Here is a 19606-nt window from a genome sequence, read left to right as displayed (position 1 = left end):
TCATTCAATAAAGTACACTTTGTGGAACCCAATTTATCACTCCAATCCAAAGCACATATATATGGAGTCTAAAAAAAAAAGTGGTTCTGAAGAACCTAGGGGCAGGACAGGAATAAAGACGCAGACGTAGAGAATGGACTTGAGGACACGGGGAGGGGGAAGGGTAAGCCGGGACGAAGTGAGAGAGTGGCATGGACATATATATACACTACCAAATGTAAAATCGATAGCTAGTGGGAAGCAGCCGCATAGCACAGAGAGATCAGCTCGGTGCTTTGTGACCACCTAGAGGGGTGGGATAGGAAGGGTGGGAGGGAGACGCAAGAGGGAGGAGATACGGGGATGTATGTGTATGTATAGCTTATTTTTTTGCTTTGAACGTACGTTTTAAATTCTAAACTTGAATAAGCAATACCTCTTTCTGAACTAGACTAGATCATTGTGAAACCTTATAGAAGGTACTTTTCTGAGGCCTGTTACATATATTTATACAAAATGTGTAGGATAAAAGGTATCCCACCTCAGGCATATTAAATTCCTAATAGGGAAAGCCTCCACCTAGGTTTGATCCTGTTGGGGCAGAGGGTATGGCCTGGGAGACAGTACTAATTCCTGTAGTTGAGTCTATTTCTTATGTTCTTATCTATTCCTGCTAGAAGAGAGCATGGCATTGGAGAGGGTGGAGTTAGTGATTAGGGAAATGTGTTTTCTATTTTGGGAGGTTTATGCGTTTCCTGCCTTTATTTGGTTTGTCACTTCTACCTCCCAACAGGAACTAATGAGAGAATTCAGGAGATTTCTGTCTTTTCCAAAATGCCATATCTACTTTCTCGTTAACATTCAAACATCCCAGATAGGTCACTGAAAGACACAAGCCTGGAAAACCAGTGACATCTTGACTGTAATTACCGAGGAAGCCAAATCCAGCATCTATTACACAAATATGTAAGCCCACACACTTTCCGATAGGCCATCAGTGAGCTGAGACAGGCTGTGACAGGTGTGAGTGATGCTGATTTGTGGGGAGAGTCAGGCAGATGCGAGCTCCCTGCTGTATCCTGCTGATATTTCCAGATGAGGAGGACCGTAAGCTAACTGCATTGTTTCTCGTTAAATCCAGAAAGTGCTGTTCTCTCTGGGGGGATCCTTTCTGTATTATGCTGACCGCTTCAAGCTCTACAGTGCCTTCTGTGCCAGCCACACGAAGGTCCCCAAAGTCCTGGTGAAAGGTAAGGCCTGCGAGGACTGGGTAGCAGGTGGGCCTGTTCGTTGTCAGTTCACATCTATGTGGCCAACTGTGGTTGGGGGCTTCTGGACAGAAATCTAAGAGTCATTGTTGTGCCAGATAGATGTTCCAACAGGCCACAAATAAGGGTACAGTTGTTCCTTGGTATCTGGGGGGGATTGGTTCCAGGACCCTACCCCCCGCCATGGATACCAAAATTCGAGGATGTTCAAGCCCGTTACATAAAATGCGTAGCGTGTGCTTATAACCTATGCACATCCTCCCGTATACTTTAAATCATCTCTAGATTACTTATAATACCTAATAAAATATAAGTGCCATGTAAATAGCTGTCAGTGTGCAGCGAATTCAAGTTTTGCTTTTTGGAACTTTCTGGAATTTTTGTTTCCAGATATATCCTGTCCCTGGTGAGTTGAATTCACAATGCAGAACCTGTGGATAGAACCTGTAGATACGGGGGACCGACTGTACTGAGAAATGAAATGCAATATATCTTGAATTAACAGTTTTGTCAATTTTCTTACCGTGAACGTTTTGACTCAGTTCTTTGGGGCCAGAATTGATGAGTCATTTTGCAATTATGCAGGAACGTAGGGAGTTTAGAATTCCCCTGCTTTATTTCTGTTTTTCATTAATTTTGTTATAACCTACCACACTTCATACACCTTTCTGTGGCATTTCATTTTTCCCCTCACCTATTTTCGTTCTCAGGTGTGTGATAATGGTCACCACCATCACTACTAAAATTGTTGCAATTATTTACAAAAATCACTCCAGCTGTAATTGTACTTTGCATGGAAAAGAAGAGAATTTTTAGATTGGCAAGCTGCTGTTCCTAAGTGTTCTAGGAAGATGATGGGGCGTTCTGAGAGTCTCCAGAAAGTTGTTTCGCTTCCATAGTTCTGCATGTGACTGTTGATAGGTTAAAGGATTAGAGAAACACGTCCTTGGTAAACAGTAGAACCAATAGAAAGTTCGATTTCAAAGAATCTCTGGAAATCAGCCTGCTCTTCTTTAACACTTCACTGTGGCTGCCATGTAAACAGCTGCTGAATTTGCAAGTAATTTACTTATATTTACATTTGTTGCCAAAGAGAACTAGCTTGATTTAATTCAAAACGTATTATAGTAAACATTAATACAACACAGGTCTCTGGACAACAAAAATCCTGCCCCAGATAATGACATACTTAATGATAGTCATAGTCTAGGCAAAAGAGTTCTACTTCAGCACAAAAAACTTAAAGGGAACCTGGGAATTTCCTTGTCCTTCTGTAGGACAAGGAAATTGTGCCGCTCTATGGCCTAGTCTGTGGTTTTACACACGCTGAATTGGTCATATAGTTCTGTGTGTGTGCATCTTTTTAAACTTTAACTGAATGCTATGTTATGAGAGTTTTTAACATAACAGTTTTAGAGCACTTTGCTCTAGGGTAAAATTACATACTCATCAGAGTTCTTAAAGCAATTGTGTTCTTTTTAATCATTTGATTAGATTAAATTCTGCCCCTATAGATTTTTAAAATTCAAAACCATTATTTTTTGCACCTGAAAAATATTAGAAAATCCTTCAAAACCATCCCTTAAAACATTAGGTGTGACTTACATTTTTCTAGTGGCCAAATGTGCCAAGAGGATGAAGAGAACTCTTTGAGGACAAAAAGCCTATGATTCTTGACAGACTCCCATCTAGGTTGCATGGGAGTGACGCTCCTTACCGCTCAGAGAGCTGAGAACCATGCCCTCTTTTGCCCTGATGTGAAATACACTTGATGGGTTAAACGCACATGGCCGTGTTTTTGGACATGAGGACTTCAGGGGGAATTCCTAGGCCCCTTGTGGACATGGACCAAGACTCGGGATGTCCACGGAAGCTGCAGCCTCCTCGTGCATCAGCTCTGGGCCTGGGCTCACTTCCGAGGCCATGGGCTCCTCCTCAGCCATCTCATTCCCAGTCTTCTTTCTCTTCAAGAATTTGGTGGCTGGACCCATGGAGTCTGATTCCTCTTAACGGGGCTTAAACAAAATGAAAAGATTGTAGTCTTTACCAGGCCTTCCCCACATGATTGCTGTTTATCTTAATTGAATAAAGATAGAAGAATCATTTTACAGTTTCATGGTGTCCTTTTACAACATCTTCTGTTCTTAGCTCACATCCCTAATCACTGGAGATGGAAATATATTTTTATCAGAAGCTTAAGAAATACATGCCTACAGTTAGTCACTTTGATATATTGTCCTTTCTTCTTCCCATTCTTTGCCCTCACTTCAGCCTCTCTCTCCGCCATTTCTTTGCACCTGGAAGGCATAAGTCGTGTCTTCCTAATTATCCACTGGCAGGTACCTTTTGTAATTGTCTGGGGACCCACAACTCCCCAGGACTGCTTTTCAGCCCAGCTGGGACACAGATAAAAGCCCAGCTGGTGAGGAAAGTGCTGCCTGAGTTACCTTAGGTCAGATGTATGTTTCCCTCTGAAATAAATCCTAATAGCTGGTAGCACTGAATTAACATAGAACAGATCTTAAAAGGCGTTCACTGCAGGGGATCAGCCTCGCTCCACTTACCAGAGCTGCAAGGCGCTGCTGCTGCTTTTTATTTTCCTTCCTTTTCTCAAAAGAGGTTCTACCAGCAAGGAAATGCTTGAAAGATTAGAAAAACTGGCGTAAGGAGTGTTTTAAAACGTAGGCTTTCATATTATTCACATATGGTGAGGCCAACAGATCAGGAGACAATTGCCATCAGAAAGACAGTTTGTTACTCATGGTTCCCAAGAGAAGGGGGAGTGTTATGCCATGCAGGGCCATGAGGGGAAGCACCAGAGCCCACCAGGAGACAGAATGAGTGAGGGGGAAGACATGGGCAAGACCCTTTATTGTGGTTTCTGCAGGAAGGAATGGGTGAGGCAGGGTAAACAGGTTTAGGATTGGGTAATTTGAATAATCTCAGCAGGCTCTGGGGTGGAGGGGCTGTCCTGAGTTGTCTGGTACCTGGCTCTGGGGTGATCAGGGCAGGGGAAATAGTGGCCTAGAGTATAAAAGCCTAATAGAAGAGGGAAGGAGGCAGGTGGCTCTGGATTGGTTGGCTTGCATGTGAAAGGCATGCTTCCAGGTGGGTCCTTTACTATCTAGGAATTGGCCAGCTCTGAGATGGGCAGTTTCCCCAGGGTCCGTAAGGCCTCAGATGTCAAAAGTATCAGAATAAGAAGACATTCTTAATGCAAGGACGATAAACAGCAGCCCCTGAAAATCCATGTGTATAAGATTTACAAACTCCGCTATCCCTTAACTCACTGGGCCGCCCCTCAAATAAACAAATAAATCTGATGGACAGACCCTTCCAGTTGTCCCTCTGAGCCCTCTTTCCCCCCTCTGACAACTCACTGTACTCTCAATCCTGTAAAAAGGCACCTGGGAATTAGTGAGTGAAATTGTGAGAAGGGAGTCATTTGGACACTCTGCCCAGACAACCTGTATTTAAACTCTTCCAGCCAAGATGGACGCGGCGTTCAAGGCGTTCCTGGATGCCCAGAACCCGAAGCAGCAGCACTCGTCCACTCTGGAGTCTTACCTCATCAAGCCCATCCAGAGGATCCTCAAGTACCCGCTTCTGCTGAAGGAGCTTTTTGCTCTGACGGACGCGGAGAGCGAGGAACACTACCACCTGGATTGTGAGTCACGGGCCCCTGAGATCTGCTCCTTGCTCATGTCGCCATGAGAGTCTTGAAACAGCCTTTTCATTTATTTCATGACCTCTTTTCTTCTAGTGGCCATCAAGACTATGAATAAGGTTGCAAGTCATATCAATGAAATGCAGAAAATCCATGAAGAATTTGGGGCTGTGTTTGACCAGCTGATTGCTGAACAGACTGGTGAGAAAAAAGAGGTAAGGACCCCCCCTTCTTCCCAGCACACCTATCCATAGAGCTGGGTTGGTTTGTTTCTTTTTAAGGTGCTATTTGTTAAGTAAAATAGTTACAAGGATAGTGTTTTTGTTGGTGAAACCTTTTTTTTAATTAAAGTATAATTAATTTACAGTGTTGTGTTAGTTTCTGGTGTACAGCAAAGTAATTCAGCTTCTTTTTCGGATTCTTTTCCATTGTAGTTTATTACAGGCCATTGAATGTAGTTCCCTGTGCTATACAGGAAGACCTTGTCGTTTATCTATTTTAAATATGAGTAGTTTGTATCTGCTAATCCCAAACTCCTAATTTATCTCTGTATCTGCTAATCCCAAACTCCTAATTTATCTCTCTTCCCCCCTACTTTCCCTCTGGTAACCATAAGTTTGTTTTCTATGTCTCTGAGTCTGTTTCTGTTCTGTAAATCAGTTCATTTGTATCATTTTTTAGATTCCATGAATAAGTGATACCATACGATATTTGTCTTTCTCTGTCTGACTTACTTCACTTAGTGTGATAACCTCTAGGTCCATCCATGTTGCTGCAAATAGCATTATTTCATTCTTTTTTTATGGCTAAGTAATATTCCATTGTGTATATATACCACATCTTCTTTATCCATTCATCTGTCAATGGATATTTAGGTCACTTCCATGTCTTGGCTATTGTAAATAGTGCTGCGGTGAACATTGGGGTGCATGTATCTTTTCGACTTAGAGTTTTCTCCAGATATATGCCCAAGAGTGGGACTGCTGGATCATATGGTAGTTCTATTTTTAGTTTTTTAAGGAACCTCCATACTGTTTTCCATAGTGGCTGCACCAGTTTACATTCCCATGTTGGTGGAACTTTTATCCTTTACGCAAGGCTACATTGTGAATTTTCTTTCTCAGCTGAATTATTTCTTAATATAGGAAACATGTCCTGATTCCACCCCTTCACCCTCGGGACCTCTGGTTTTGTTCTGTGTTAAGTGTGAGAGTGAATTTCCATGACCATAACTTGGGCTATTTCTCTAAACACCAATGAAGGCGGAGGCTATATCCCCAGAGATTAGAATAATAACTGGCATGTAGTAGGTAGGTACTCAATAAATACTTGTTGAGTGAATGAAAGTTTCAAATGACTATGAATCTTTTTTTTAAGTCTGCCTGAAAATCTACTTAGAAGAAATAGTCACAGGAACGGATATACTTGAGAAAAACGTAACATGAACTCTAAGTTGTGCCTGAGTTATTGAGAAGAGCTTACGTGAATAAAAATGCTGATAATACTAAAATGAATCAGTATATCATTACAGATATGATATGTAATGATATTCATCAATGCCTCTGTACCTCATGATTTGATTGGAATATTGTCCTCGTTTTGCTTTCTGCCTCAGAAAGGAGACAAGCTGGGAGGGAACTATGGAGAAAAACTCTCTTGCTGTGATTGGAAAGAGGGGGAAAGGCAGTGGGGCCGTGGGGGGAGAGAGAATGGGGGTAAGGCTTGGTTGTTTAGTCTAGACGTGAAAACAGCCTTATCTTCAGAGGTATAAAGGGTTATTATCTAGGTTCACGTTTATGTCCTCAGTGAAACAAAACAAGGTTTTGGACTATTAAAACATTTTTCAGAAAAAGGTAAATTCATGATATCTCGTAGAGATGTACAAGTGAACACATATGAAGGAATTTATTTTACTCAGATGATGTGAGGGAACCAGACAGTCAAAATAGCACAGGTATACATATGAAGTGAAGAAATGTCAGGATGATTTGTGAATGGAGACAAATTGGTTTCTCTACAGCACGAGGAAGTCGCTACCAGACTGGAGAGAATTTATACATTTATCTGTTACCTACACCTTACAAAGAGTGGCAAAGGAGTTCAAAGGCACATAGATACAGGGTTGGACTCTGATAGCCCAGGAGGATGTGCATAGTTTTCCACTGAAATACAATTTATTTTTTCTACATGATATTTCAGGCAGAGCATGAGAATGTTCTCAGTCTACCAGGCAGATAATTTAATCTATCAGAGTGTAGAAAAGATGGACACTGCTACTCTTGATTTAGTTCCCATTTTCTTGTAAAACTATTATAGTAAGAAAAACGTACTATGTTTATTAAATAAAAGGGCAAACCTCAGAGAAAGGCAAGGAGAAAAATTTTCTATGATCTCAAAATGCAAAACCTCTTGATGTTTTGGTGTTTAATTTTTAAAAAATTATGTGTATTATATACTTGAATATTAAATATAGTTCCTTATATATTCTTGAATATTTTGGAAGGTATTTTGTACCTTGAATTTTTTTATATTGAACAAAGAATTATTTAATTTTCATGTTATTTTAAATGATTCAAAAGAATCCTTGAAATTATTGTAGAATATTTTATTGTGTGATTGAACAATGATTTACTTAATTCCTATTGTCAGGCAGTTCTCTTGGCTTCATTTATTGATGACTATGAATAATACTGTAAACGTTTTAGATCATAAGGCTTCTTCCATCCTGTGTTTTAGTTTATTTCATTTTGACAGGAGTGAATTTTATTGGGTCATGGAAATGAACAATTTCAGTGTATTTCGTTATATTTTTCATTATATTCTGAATTGATTTCTGAATTTTAATGAGAGCAAAGGACCATTATGCTAAAGACTAGAAGGTGATATGGATAGCAGATTGCAAAGACTTGAGAAAAAAACATGAATATGATTCAAAAGTCAGAGACTATAAAAGGGGATAAGGCTTTGGTGAGACTGCCTGTCCTCTAAAATAAGATTCTGTCAACCAAGTAAGAAATCTTTCCAGCGAGGAACAAAGAGATACAGTGCTATACACAGCAGTCTCTTGTGAGCAGAGATTTTGTTGGGAAAAAAAAAAATGTGCAAAAGATGGAAGAAGGGACATTTGACCATATACCAGTATTACAGGGTAGGAAGGTCCTATATCAGTATTAGGATGTCTGAAGACCAGAAAACTGAAGGCTTGGAGAAGATGCCAGAGAGAGCACTGAAAGATTATGTCTTAGCACTACAGGAAGAATAAGAAAGAAGTAGGCCCCTAAAAGGGGCCAAAGGTATCATAGCCAAAGACAAATTGATTATTCAAAGAAAATGACTCAAATCTACTTGATCTCTTTTTTTCTTGATAGAAGAGAATGGTCTTCTAATTGGAAAGGATAGAGTGGTCTTGATTCCACGAAAATAAAACCACAGGGAGAATGGTCCTGGGGAAATAGGATGCTCTGTGCCAATATCAGTTATAATTCTGCAACAGTACTTACAGCAAGCAGTATATTGGAACAGCCATGGAAACAGCCTATAAAGGCAGACATTTACAAGTTATGGCCTGATTTTCACAAAGGTGATTCCTGATTGAGTAACCTTTTAATGGCAGTATCCAGAAAGAAACCTAGACTGGTACTGTGAACAGTTGGTAAACAGGAATGGGAATATTTATCAGTATCTACTGAGAATGGTAGGTCGATACTGAAATGGTAACATTCCAGGGACACAGAGTACCTGATGCCATCACCAGTCAACTGTCCCCAGGAGGTCCCTGAAGACAGATACCCACAGAGGACAAAGAAACAGTTTATGATGAAGCTGGACCTTCAGTCCCTACCTCATGTTAAACTCTAGGGAGTTGGGCTGGACCACACAGAGCAAGCATCCCTTTTGCTTAGGTCAGAGGAAGAAAAGGCCAAGGAGGGCATTTCCCCTTAAAAGAAGGGCTCGGAAAACCTGACTCAGCAAGGCATCCCAGTCCTTGCTGGGGTAGAGGCCTTGTAGCGGAACTCAGTCTCAGAGTTTTGATAGGATGTTCGGAAGGGGACCAGTGGAAGGCCAGGGGAGAGGCTGTTGGCCAGAGGGAGCAGCCCTGACCCCCTTACTACATTTACAGCGTGGAAACTTGTCAAGAGAGAGGAACCATGTGCATTGGGACTGTATCAGCCTGTTTTTACCAGGTAACAAAGAACTAAAAATCTTAGTGTTCACTACAATAAATACTTGCATTTCACTCGCAGGGTATGGGTCAGCTGGGCTTTGGCTTGTCTTGCTGAGCTTCAGAGCTTAGGTCTCAAGAGTGTGCCATGTCTCTTCGTCCTAGGATCCAGGCTGAAGCAGCAGTGATTGTCTTGAGCATGTCCTTTCCATGGCTGGAAGGCAGAAGCTTATGAGGGCTGGTGGAAACTTTTGATACCAAGTGCACGGCCCAACTCATATGGCCAAGCCCAAAGACTTTGGGGCTTAGCCTAGTCTAGTGGGAAGTACTAGAAAATCACATGGTGGAAGGTGCAGATACATAGAGGGAGGAAGTAGAGTTTGGGCAATGATCTACTCCAGTGATCTTTAATCACTTTTTTTAAATTGAAGTATAGTCGATTTACAATGTTGTGTTAATTTCTGCTATACAGCAAAGGGAATCAGTTATACACATACATTCTTTTTAAATATTCTTTTCCATTATGGTTTATCACAGGATATTGGATATAGTTCCCTGTGCTATACGGTAGGACCTTGCTGTTTATCCATCCTATATATCCTAATTTGCATCTGCTAACCCCCAACTCCTACTCCATTCTCCCACTCCCCTTGGCAACTACAAGTCTGTTCTCTATGTCTGTGAGTCTGTTTCTGTTTCATAGATAAGTTAGTTTGTGTCATATTTTAGATTCCACATATAAGTGGTATCATATGGTATTTGTCTTTCTCTTTCTGACTTATTTTAGTTAGTATGATAATCTCTAGTTCCATCCATGCTACTGCAAATGACATTGTTTTGTTCTTTTTTATGGCTGAGTAGTATTCCATTGTATATATGTACCACATCTTCTTTATCCATTCATCTGTTGATGAACATTTAGGTTGTTTCTATGTCCTGGCTATTACATCAGTAAATAACACTGCAATGAACATAGGGTTGCATGTATCTTTTTGAATTACAGTTTTGTCTGGATATATGCCCAGGAGTGGGACTGTTGGATCATATGGCATTTAATCACTTTTAAAGACATTCCCTCTAAGGCTGTGGACCAGAATGGTACCAAGGAATTTGAGTTATGTATATAACCACTCCGCTGTGGTGTGTGGGGCATGGGTAGTGGAGACTATATAGTTCCCTTAGTGGATACTCGCCTGGGTGTTTAGTTGACTAGTTACTTAATACGTACAAAGTAATACAATTGCTTAATGCTTTTAACCACTGACGGTACTACTAATAGTATTGCTCAATAATAATTAGAGTAATTATTAATTATTATAATGATCCCAATCATTATAGTGGCAGCAATGCCACTGTATTCTGTACTGCTGGAGCCCCATCTCCAGCACTGTAGCCTGGCCTGGTGGCTTGAGAAGGGCAGTGTCAAATGGCACCATGCGCCGTGGAGGGCTGCTCGGCAGCTGTTGCATCTAGAAACCCAGTCAGATCAAAAGCAGCAAAAAAAAAAACAAACCCAGAGCCATTTGTCCTTGAAGCTCAACATCAAGTTTTCAAATATTCAAATTGCTGCTTTGAGGAAGAGGCACTCGGGCTTGGTTTCTGTGGACGCAGAGCAGAAGCGAGAGGCTGGTGGGCGGGTGCTTCAGGGAGACCCTCCTAACAATTTACGGTGTCTCCCAGTGGGATGGACCGGAGACTCTGATTTCTGCAAAGCCTTGTGGTCTGACATGTTTGCACAGGGAGCACATTGAGAGACCAGATGATCCTTTCGCCTGTGATTAGGATGCTGAGTGGGTGGGAGGATGGGATTTTGATAGACTTGGAAGTGGGCCAAGGACCCCAGTGAAAAAGGCACACATGACTATTGTGAGGTGTAGACACCAGTGGAATCTCAGGATCATCATGTCTCTACAAGAAGAAGAGGAACCTGTCCATCTGAGATGGTTTAGCATTTGACCTTCGAGGACGCAACACTAGACCTCATGGTTTCTACAGATCCCAGAGCTCACATTTGCACAAGCTTAAAGAACAATCTCCCAAATCCTCAGTTGGCTTCTTTTCCCTCCTCTAAAGTGAAATGAAGTCTTCCTTAAAATGAGTCGGAAGAAGAAGAAATAATTGATTCCACTGCTTCCCAGAAGACCCTGGCTCCAGAGGGATTTAAACTCACAGGTGGCAACGTCTGCAGTTTCCTGGGCTGGAAATTTGTTGTTGACAGCCATTTGTTCTCCTTAGATAACTCCATTTGAACACAAAACCTCTCCAGTTTTGTTCATCAATTTTGACAGGTTTACTGCGTGTGAATTCCAGAGGCCCGATTTGTACCTTTTGGCCACCTTATTCTTGAAATTCTGATAGGCAAACAGGGTAAGGGAAAAAAAGTTGACCAAATGAGAGACATTATTTAGAGACATTATTTTCTTGAAGTTGAATTGACCCCAGCCTGTCGAATTTTAAAATGTCATGAATATCTGAGTGTTTTTAACATCGCCCAGTAAGTTTTGCCCTGGATTTCAGGTTGCAGATCTGAGCATGGGGGACCTGCTTTTGCATACCACTGTGATCTGGCCAAACCCGCCGGCCTCGCTGGGAAAGTGGAAAAAGGAGCCCGAATTGGCAGCTTTTGGTATGTGTCACGAGAAGGTTTGGAGGGGAAGAGGGAGGCTGGCTTATTTTTCGCAGTAAGTTAACATTTCTTTTCCAAGACACAATTTATTAAAATATAGTTAATTACAGTTATCTGCATTGTCTTCCTGCTGTGGCCACCAACATGTCACAGATACTAAATTAAACCTTCCAGCTAAGTATGACGAATGTGGCCAAGAGGGAGGGAATGACTGTTCAGGTCTCCCCCAGGTATAGACATATGGGCAGGAAAAGATTTTTTTTTAAGCTGCTGCTCTGAATACCTTTTCAAAATAATGAGTTAATAATAAACCAAGGAAAAATCAAGTGAAAAATCAAGACAAAACTGTCTCTGTTTCTGAGCTCCCCAGTCCTTTTATTCTCTTCCCAACTCTGTGTGGCTCTGTGTGATGCCAGGAGTCAGGGCATGATTCTCACCTCACCTGTTGTGGCATCACTGGGTGCCTTGATCAGTTACGAGGTGCTTCTCAATCACATCGTGGCTGATACCAGCGAAAGTAGTGATGTTTGTGAATGATTAATTTTCCAATGAGCCAGTTCAGATGGATGCAGTTGCTGCAATTAGAAACCTCATGTGGTTGTATTGTGAAATGCTTTTAGAGTGAGAAAAACTATGGGTTAGTCCACTGGGCACTGTACATATCCAGGAAATATGGCTCGTGTGTAAATGCTTGTACGGCGTGCAGTGTTATTCCTGGGTATAAAACGATCAGTCATGATCAGTGATCAGTGTTCATGCTTTTGTTTTAGGCTGTGTCTTTTCCTAGCCTCCCACTAGAAGATGCATGGGCAGGAACATAGTATAAAGGAAGTCTAGTATTTCCGTTCTCCTTCCTTACCTTATCTTTCTGGGGGCAGAAGAGGGAGGGTATTGCTGCTTACTGCTTCTTTAACTGAACTCTTGTTTTCTTTTACGATGTGAACAGTGCATTCCCAAATGGAACATCCTAGTGATATTAAAATCAGAGTATTTAATACAAAGATTTACTGGACTTCCTAATTAGATGACTCAGCTTTCATTGAAAACCTTAGTGATATTCCTAAAGATTCCACAGAGCCACTGTAGCTGTTGATGCCACTTCATTAAAAATAATAAAGGAGCATATAAATGTGAAGGAAAAACATGTGACTAAATATGATATACAGAGGAGTAGTGGGGTATTTTGACATGCTGGTGGTTTTTGATAGGAGTGGGTATTTTTGGAAGGGGGAGGGATACTATTTGTTTTGTTTTTCCCATCATTAACAGTTGCATTTCTTATACGGCAGTTTCTTCTTGGAGAGGTCTGGGAGCTTTCTGATGCTTCTGAGTAGGTCATTTATGGGATGTAGGATTCTGAAGGAAATGATCCAAATCATCTCTCTCCCTCTTTCTGATGCTGGGCTATTGATGAACCATTCCAGAGTTCAACATGGGGATTTTTCATGCCTGTCTCCTGAATTTTACATATTTCCTATAGTTAGAAATAAACAGATTTAGAAAAAGAAAATCCTTTGACTGGGACAAAGTAGGAGGCTGGCAAACGTATTCTGTAAAAGGCCACATAGTAAATATTTTAGGCTTCACAGACCAAGAGACCGTAAGTAGCCAGACGCAGCCGTAGACAGTATGTAAACAAATGGGCACTAGTATTGGCGGGTTGTGCGGAAACAGGCAGGCCCTAGTTTGCCAACCTGTGATAGAAAGGGTTCAGGAAAATGCCAGTTTTGAGGTTTGGGGGGCAATATGTGCGTGTGGCTCCAGGCAGGCTGTCGTCATCGTAATGAGCTTATTTATGGATTCCCAGTCCTTAAAAGGTGACATGTTTGGCAGTTTCGGTGTGATTTTTAAGTAGCCAAGCAGAACTAACAGAGCCTTAGAAATGTGTTTTGAAACAAGGAAGAGTTGCTGTGAGGGAAGTAACTTAATTACCACTGAACAGGCAGCTTTGGGGTTAAAACGTGGTTGTCTTGTTTCCGTTGCTCTGATCTCAGGAAATGGTGCTGCTTTCTTCCGAAAACAAAGTTGACCGGCTGCCCACCCAGCACCTTGATGTTTTACTCCCAGGACGGCTAGTTTGCACTCAGGGCTGACGATCACCACCTTTAAAAGAAGAAAAGAAATAGTTTGTTTAGGTTTCGGCCTTAAAGGGTGTTAGATGTTCACCTTTGGGGATATCGAGAGAGTGTTTTAGGCTGGTCAGGGCAGCCGGGAGGTTTGGACATCAAGGCCGTGTCTGAAGGGATGGGCAGCACTTGGAGTCAACTGAGTGACAGTCGGCTGCGGATCAGGGAGGGATCAAGGCGGAAATGCTCGTAGCCCAGACTGAGGTCCACTCTGGCCCTACCGCTGTGACCCTAGATGGTCCAGGTAAACCGAGGCAGACCAGTCGCCTTCTTAGAGTCGCGGCAACAACCTTATTGAGCTCTGGTCCCAGCGAGTTGCTGGGTCTTCTGAGACTAAGTTCACTGGCAACCTCCCCCTCTCCTGCAGTGGAGCTCCCTCCATTTTAAAGGGACCTGCTGTCCTGGACACTGATTTCTGAAGGCTTCATGGTAAAGACAGAGGGCCACCTCGGGTGGTGTGGCCTCCTGGGGTCAGTGGGAACCTCTCAGTCTGTCCTCTGGGATTTTTATGAAGTCAGGTGCTGTGACAGCTCAGACCCAGTGGCTGGGGTCCGCTTCTTTGTACCCGAAAGCTTCTTTTCCTGCAGTCTTACACAAAGGGAGCCTGAGCCATCCTAACTAAGTAGGATAAAGAATGAACCAGACACGTTGGGTTAGTCTGCAGAGGGCCTGGGAGCCTGGGGTGGGGGGGGTCCTGTCCCTGAGAATTCCCTGTAATTGTGTGTCTGGTACACCAGGTGTGCCCCCTCCAGCTGCCATGTGACTAACGGGGTCCCTGCTATGCCTTGGGGTCAGAGGGTGAAGGGAGATGGAGACCCTGATACAGGGAGCCAAGGATGGGCTGGGGTCACCCTTCTTGTCGTTCTGGACACCAATTCTTCTTTCCTCTCCAGAGGGAGTCAGAATCGCTGAGTGCTGAACGTGCTTGGCATTGTTTAAGGAATTCTATGGAAGATTATGCATAACTCCATTGTATCTTCCCCCACCCCCAAAGAATATAAGAATAAGACTACATACTCCCTGCTTCTAAGTAGTTTATTGTGATTCATCCTGTTTGGAAAAAAGTAGAATTGCATTCTACTTCATAAACTAATTTTTATTTATTGAGGTCAAAAAAGATGAATTACATTTCCTGAATTAGGAACACTCTGCGTGTGTGTAGTATTAGCTTAATTTGCATAAATATAAATTACCTTAAACGTTATTATTATTGATGTTTATATTGTTTCTTCAGCTGCTGAACTAGTACATTTTTGTTAAATGTGTATAAGCTGAAGTTTTAAGCTTGAATTGATACCATAGTGAAAATATATTTTACCCAAAAGTTTCCAGTGGGGCAGGAGGGTTTATTTCCATCTCTTTAGGCTTTCTCTGTTTATCTGGGACCTGGAAAATTTTGTCTTAACAGGTTTTTGCGTCTCTCAGATGTGCTGAGTGAGTGGAGGGTGGAATGGGGGCTGATTCATGGGAACTGTCTGTCCTCTTCATAACGGTAGTGTTTGTTACCACGAGTTATTGCAGTGAAGGGGAAAACCCAACCCCTTATGTGCCATAACTGCCTTCATTTTATGTTTTTCCAGTCTTCAAAACTGCTGTGGTCCTTGTGTATAAAGATGGTTCCAAACAGAAGAGGAAACTTGTAAGACTTCTTATTTCACCCCATAGTTTCAAAGTATCTCCCTTACTGTTTCTCAGTTGTATCTGCGTAACTGTAATTCTGCACCTTTGTCAGGCATGAGTGTTTTATGATTTTTTTTAAGTGTTGCTGAGGACTTAAGGAAATTGCCCATCCTGCCTTCCTGCAGGCAGACTCACGTTTAGAGCATGAAAGTAAATAGCTATTGGGCCTACCATGGCCAGAACCTACTACCTTCCTAATACTATTTTTATCCATTCCCTGTTCCTCCTGCCCCTCTGTGCTTGTTTTGGGATCCCTTTTCTCTTTCTTCCTTTGTCTCTCTTTTGCCTGCTTATTTGCGCACCCTCAGCAGATTTGACACATGGCCTCTGGCTTGCTGCTGGGTGAATAAAAGTGCACATGGGGGAGTGACCTGGGGTTCCAGCATCACTGCTTTGTTGTTGTTCTTGTTGGGGATTTTTTTGAAAATTAAAACAATTGATTTGTTTTTTAAATTTTTAAAAAATGTTTTAGTTTTAATGACATATTTTAAAAATTTTATTATTTTATTGAAGTAGGGTTGATTTATAGTATTGTGCCAGTCTCTGCTGTACAGCAAAGTGACTCAGTTACACACATGTAGACATTCCTTTTGTTATATTCTATTCCATTATGGTTTATCACAGGATATTGAATAGAGTTCCCTGTGCTCTACAGTAGGACCTTGTTGTTTCTCCATTCTCTATATAATAGTTTACATCTGCTAGCCCCAAATTCGCAGTCCTTCCCTCCCCCATACCCCTCCCCCTTTGCAACCACAAGTCTGTTCTCTATATCTGCAGCATCACTGGTTTAGAAAGTGTGTGCGGGTCTGGTCCGGGCTGAGCACAGAGTTCTCATGCACCTAGTTCCTTCTCTTCCTGCAGGTAGGATCTCACAGGCTTTCAATTTACGAGGACTGGGACCCCTTCCGATTTCGACACATGATTCCTACCGAAGCTTTGCAAGTTCGAGCTTTGGCAAGTGCAGGTAAACTCTGAAACATGTTGGGTACATATTTCTGTGTATGTATGAATTGTTTTTCTGAATCCACACTCTTGGTTCTAACCACCCTACCATCTTTTTTCTTCTGTGCTTAAGTCTCCTTTCCCTCAGTCTCTCCATTGCCTCTTATTTACCCAGCTGTTTATTAAATGAATGAACTAAGTGAATGGAGGTAGTGCCTTTAATATTGTTCCAAGGAATTCTATTCATTCTGTTATATATATTAATAATATTACAGTGACTCACATCTAAGTAGCAATGAGTCTTGTACTTCTGGGAAGAATCTTTGTGACCATGAGCAGACAAAGCCCATGTAAATAACTCACTTGCCTTTTAACTGGGAGACCGAAAAAGACCACCCAAAGCACAAAAAAGGCCATTGAATACATTCTTTCTTCCTGAAGCATTACAAATGTTTATCTTTTTATCAGCATGAAATGTCAGTTCTTTTTCTGTGACCCAAGTAGCCGTGAGGCAAGTTGTTAGGTAGTGTTGAATGTACTTGCTAAGATGATTAGTTGATGCTTTAGCGCATGAGAAGAGACGTGAATGTCAGAACGGTATTGACTAAGAATAGCAATATTGCTATGACTTGGACGCCCCATCCAGGGCTTAATTTGAGGCTGTTTTAGGGAGGAGCAATCAGCAATGGTCCTCCCGGGCACACCTGAGAAGGAGCAGCTTTGGGGTCAAGTGGAAACTCTTGGGGACACACCTATTCCCGTCCCATTTGGACAGCAGGTACAGCTTTCTGGTTGTAAGAGGGGCCGTGGAAGTGGACCTCTGCAGGTGCACAGTGGATCTGTATTTCTCTTTTGTGTTTCTGGCATCTGGCGTGAGCGTTAAGTTCTTCATGTCCGGTTGGTGTCACTCATTTTCTCCCCGTTTTCACTTGTCACCTCCATGAGCCATAAAATTGGCTCTAATCCTTATAGAACCAACTCTTCCCTAGTCCAGTGTCATGAGGAAGAACCTTCTGCAGTATTTGGGAAACCTCCAGTTACCCACCCAAGTTAAACTAGATGCCACTTCCTTCTCAGTTGTTTTGCATTGCAGGAGGAAAACTCAAATGCAGAAACCACATCTGGCAAATGTATTGGGGATGATTATTTGCCTTAAGAAGGTTTCTGTCCAACCTTCTGGCCCAGAGGACCCTCGTGCCTTTTTAGCTTTGATTTGATTTGTAAAATTGATTTACACATGAATTTTCAGGCCCCTGTAAATCACAGGTCTACAAACAGCTATAATAATATTTTGAGGTTTGGGCACTTAAACACTAGCATTGTCTTACTTTGCAATCTTAGATTGTGGATTATCTAGTTCATATGTTTCCTTGTGCCTGGTTTATAAATAGGACAGCGTATGCTTATAACAAACCGCAAAGGCTCCTCAGCCAGGAATTTTGCCTTCATTGAGGACTTAAATACATGAAGAATTTAAGTCTGGAAAACAAAGCCAACTTTGTGAAGATGATATTCCGTTCCCACCCTCGGTTTTTCATTCAAATCAAGTTTAAAATCAAGATAAAAGTTTATTTTAATGGACTGACAAAGACTAGCCAACACATCTCTTGTTATGAAATAAATTCCAGTGGATATGAGAATCAGAAGATGGAAATTTCTAGATTTCGTCTTCGTTTGGGAAAACCTGTGAAACTCTGCATATGGGTCCTGGTTGGTTAAATAATGTGGGCACGATGAGGGTTTGTAACTAGGGTTTTGAACCATTAGGTAAGGATGAGACTTTACAATGTGCAGTCTTGAGGTCTGCAGTGAATTGTTTCTTTCATAAACACTAATAAATGAATAACATGGCAAAATAATGTGATATTCAGGCACTGAAAGACTTAGAAGTTATTTCTAAATATAACTGTTTCTCACTTTCTCAGTGTACCATTCTGGCTTCCTTCAGGTTGGCTGCTGTGGGCAGGCTGAGAAAGACGAGCCCCATTCGTTCCCAGGACAAGCTTGTCCAGGGCACTAGTCCCAGTTGCTCAGGGGGAAGGCTGTGCTGCAGATGGCAAGGGCCTGCCTCTTTATATCACTGGCCTGATGAAATCAGCACTGGAATCTTGGGCTCTGTCTAGTCCAACTGTTGCCAAAACAACTAATCACTTAATTAAAATAGTTCAGCCAAAAGGGTCAGTTTTTCCATCAATATGATTGACTGATTGTCCTTTTAGACCATCCAGAAGGAGATTTTAGCAACTGGTAATTTTCCAAGCATTCTTTTTCTTCACGCCCATTAAGTTCTCAATCATCTTGTCTCTTGAGATCACAGGATAGGAATGAAGTTTCTTTGGTCTTATGTGGCTCTGCTCTATTTAATCCTACACCAAAGCATGGGAAATGCTTTTGTAAAAATGCAAATAAATCTCTTCGAAACATACTCTCATTCATTCTTGTTTTAATTTCTCTAGACGCAGAAGCAAATGCTGTGTGTGAAATTGTCCACGTAAAATCGGAGTCTGAAGGGAGGCCGGAGAGGGTCTTCCACCTGTGCTGCAGGTGAGCCCGGAGCCGTGACGTGTGGGAGGTGCCGCCCAGAGGGAAGGGATGTGACTGTGATTGGTGTCCCCAACCCCTCTGGCTTCTGCAGACCAGCTTGTGCATCCCTAGAAGCTGCATCCTTTTTCTTGTGCACTTGAGAAAGTATTTAACACTTATCAAGTAACAGTAATTGGATAAACTAAACTAATTTTATCAGAATGTAGACAGTAACCTGGTTAATATCTTTCTAAAAAGAAATCGGAATTTTCACGTATATATTTGACCTTCAAACGAGGGCTTTCTTCCTATATGTACATTTGGTGGGTTAGAAGGACGTGGTTGTCTCGTGTTTTGTTTTGATGTTTGGGTGCATCATTTGTACTGTAACATCTCTGAGGTGCATCAGATGGAGAGTCACCTGGGAGCAGGTGAGGGTATGTGCAGTCTTGCTGGGATTCCTCATCGTGTAGGGAAACTTCAACCTAGGGAGGCTGGCTCAAGTGACTCAGGTTCCCCTACGGATCTGGAGTGGAAGCTGAACTTACGATGTGGGCTTCCACTTACTTCTTCTTTCCCTCCTCTCACCGTTCCCCGCTCCTCCTCCTCTTCTTCCTCCTTTTTGGGCTC

The 19606-nt window shown here is 42.0% G+C and overlaps 1 protein-coding gene across 5 annotated transcripts in view; it reads left to right on the top strand.

The window, feature by feature from the left end:
* The window catches only part of TIAM1 (TIAM Rac1 associated GEF 1), a 132805-nt gene that overhangs the window by 107587 nt on the left and 5612 nt on the right, over window positions 1-19606 (top strand). For all 5 annotated transcript variants that reach the window (XM_068545751.1, XM_068545750.1, XM_068545749.1 and 2 more), the window contains 7 exons: window positions 1121-1229; window positions 4735-4914; window positions 5011-5129; window positions 11594-11702; window positions 15409-15467; window positions 16373-16475; window positions 18910-18997. In XM_068545751.1, the coding sequence (XP_068401852.1) occupies window positions 1121-1229; window positions 4735-4914; window positions 5011-5129; window positions 11594-11702; window positions 15409-15467; window positions 16373-16475; window positions 18910-18997 (767 nt within the window). The remainder of the gene's footprint in view (window positions 1-1120; window positions 1230-4734; window positions 4915-5010; window positions 5130-11593; window positions 11703-15408; window positions 15468-16372; window positions 16476-18909; window positions 18998-19606) is intronic.

The sequence above is a fragment of the Eschrichtius robustus genome, chromosome 6, assembly GCF_028021215.1.
Source record: "Eschrichtius robustus isolate mEscRob2 chromosome 6, mEscRob2.pri, whole genome shotgun sequence".
NCBI classification, from domain to species: Eukaryota; Metazoa; Chordata; class Mammalia; order Artiodactyla; family Eschrichtiidae; genus Eschrichtius; species Eschrichtius robustus.
This window is presented reverse-complemented; position numbering and strand designations above follow the sequence as displayed.